This window comes from Ictalurus furcatus, chromosome 5, assembly GCF_023375685.1.
Source record: "Ictalurus furcatus strain D&B chromosome 5, Billie_1.0, whole genome shotgun sequence".
Classification (NCBI taxonomy): domain Eukaryota; kingdom Metazoa; phylum Chordata; class Actinopteri; order Siluriformes; family Ictaluridae; genus Ictalurus; species Ictalurus furcatus.
The window spans coordinates 9075954-9078783 of NC_071259.1; the positions used below are offsets into that span (position 1 = coordinate 9075954).

The following is a 2830-nucleotide window of genomic DNA, read 5'->3' on the forward strand; positions in this document are numbered from 1 at the left end:
GCCCAGCGCACTCTCTCTCAAAGCCACAGTCCAGCACTTTTTACATCTAAAGGGTAGTCTGAGTGCATTCATGCTTTAAAACTGCTGAAGAAATGTGTTTTAAATATATGCTGTTGGTTGGAGGAAGACAGTACTCCTTTCAAGTGGGAATTAATTTAATGAGTTTAGGTGGGTGTAGATTTATTTGATGGCACAAAAGTCCATATACTACCCAGCATTCCTAGTGTCAGTGCATTGCCCAGATCAATATAATTATAACAACATAGATAATCTTAGTCTGATACTTAATACATCGTGTAATATCATGTTTTAAACTTACTCAAAATTAGCACTTTTATTCTTCTTTCATTAGTGTGCGAAAAACTAATGCTTACTGAATGAGACCAGTAGTCTCCGATATAGAACTGCCATCTGAGACTTATAGGCCAGGGTAGATACAGAACCGAGATAGAAAACGAGCGACTTGTAGAAAGTAATGCATTCTTCTTAAATAAATATCATATTTCCTATTATGGACTTCCTGCAGTGATTTTATTGTTTACCATCTGTTGCTAATCCTAAACTTAGATAGCACTGGTAGCTAGACTGTGGATGTAAAATAGCATCTGTCAAACCATGGCCAAATTTTATACACGTCCAAACAGATTCTCCCACATAGGTATATGGGGAACGTATTTAATAATAATAAATTGTACATGATATGATAAGATATGACATGACATTTAAAAATCTGATTATTTCAAAAATCTGGAAAGGTGATTTTTGTGTAGGGAATAGAGTAAAGCTCTATTCTAAAAATAGAGTTATTGCTGATAATTATGATTGGACTTAACCAGTCAGCAGGTGTGGGTCTCTGCTGGAGTTGGACAGGTAACCTTAATAACTTGATGAGTTACCAGAAATGCAGTGCAGCAGTGGACAGGATTATTTCATTATCTGTGGCCTAAATTATGTTCTGCTGACAATGTGGAAAGCATCGGTAATCCCAGGTGCAATATAAAGCAAACGGGATACACCCAGGGTCCATTTGTAGCACAGGCCTGACTCATTCCACCACCAACCCTCAGAAGTAGCTAAAGTCCGGTGCAGAAGGGGGCAGCACACCACTCAACCACAGCCATGAATGGAACAGAGGGGCCGTTCTTCTACGTGCCCATGTCCAATGCCACTGGTATTGTGAGGAGTCCATACGATTATCCTCAGTACTACCTAGTGGCACCATGGGCCTTCGCCATGTTGGGAGCCTACATGTTCTTCCTCATTCTCGTTGGCTTTCCAATCAACTTCCTCACGCTGTACGTCACCATTGAGCACAAGAAGCTGCGCACACCCCTAAACTACATCCTCTTGAACTTGGCTGTTGCTGACTTGTTAATGGTATTTGGAGGCTTCACAACCACGGTATACACATCTATGCATGGCTACTTCGTCTTTGGGCGCCTTGGCTGCAACCTGGAAGGCTTCTTTGCAACTTTTGGTGGTATCAACTCACTCTGGTGCCTGGTCGTGCTCTCCATTGAGAGATGGATAGTTGTTTGCAAACCCATGAGCAACTTCAGGTTTGGAGAGAACCATGCCATCATGGGAGTAGCATTCACCTGGGTCATGGCCTTGGCCTGTACCGTGCCCCCCCTGGTCGGCTGGTCCCGTTATATCCCTGAGGGCATGCAGTGCTCATGTGGAATTGACTACTACACTCGTGCAGAGGGGTTCAACAATGAGTCCTTTGTCATCTACATGTTCACGGTCCACTTCCTTACCCCACTATTCATCATCACCTTCTGTTATGGCCGTCTGCTCTGCACTGTCAAAGCGGCTGCAGCTGCACAGCAGGAGTCTGAAACCACCCAGAGAGCTGAGCGTGAGGTCACACGCATGGTCATCATCATGTTCATTGGCTACATGGTTGCCTGGACGCCCTATGCCAGTGTGGCTTGGTACATCTTCACCCATAAGGGCAGTGAATTCGGGCCTGTCTTCATGACCCTCCCAGCCTTCTTTGCCAAAAGCTCCTCAGTTTACAACCCTGTCATCTATGTCTGCATGAACAAGCAGTTCCGCCACTGCATGATTACCACCCTGTGCTGCGGCAAGAACCCCTTCGAGGAAGAGGAGGGCGCTTCCACCACTGCCTCCAAGACCGAGGCCTCATCTGTCTCCTCCAGCTCCGTGTCCCCGGCATAAAGACACAAGCCAACTTACTCACTGTAGCAAGACCTACTGGGCACCCCTACAACATCCACCAAGACGAAGACTTCAGCCCAGAGAATCAAGTGACCACAACGACTCAAAGAAGTAAAGTCTTTTCACCCTTTTGTATGGTTATACAAACCAATTGGTTCAACTAAAGACAGTTGAGAGAAAGGACGAGCCACGTCCATGTTGTTTCTATAATTTACTAAGTCCAGCATAGATGTGCATATTTTTTGTTTTTAAATATGGCAAAAGAAAATAATATCTTAGCACTTTTTAATGTTGGACTCCTAATTTTACTGGCTTTGTCGTGATTGTAGAGGCATGTAATCAAGGCAACATAAAAATAAACTGCACATTGCAAATGAGTAACCCTTTTCATGTTTTAATTGAGCTGCATTGTTAACCGAACATGTTACACTAGCATTTTAAAATGAATAAAAACAGACATATCTGAAATGAGAGATTCAGTGTGGTGTATTTTCTCCTTCTTACTGGATCTCAGCAAAGGATGACTTTCACCTCAAGGATAGAAAGAAGTTGTTTAATATAAACCTTGGCATAATATCCAGTTATGGGGGAATCTGCAAATAAATAGATTAAAAATACATTAAAGGTTACTTAATCATAAAATGTA

The 2830-nt window shown here is 42.8% G+C and overlaps 1 protein-coding gene across 1 annotated transcript; it reads left to right on the plus strand.

Moving 5' to 3' along the window:
* The first annotated feature begins 858 nt into the window (after window positions 1-858).
* LOC128607638 (rhodopsin) lies at window positions 859-2374 on the plus strand. The gene has a single exon (XM_053624666.1). It carries the CDS (start codon window positions 1120-1122, stop codon window positions 2182-2184), a length of 1065 nt encoding a protein of 354 aa, XP_053480641.1. The 5' UTR covers window positions 859-1119; the 3' UTR covers window positions 2185-2374.
* Window positions 2375-2830: the final 456 nt, after the last annotated feature.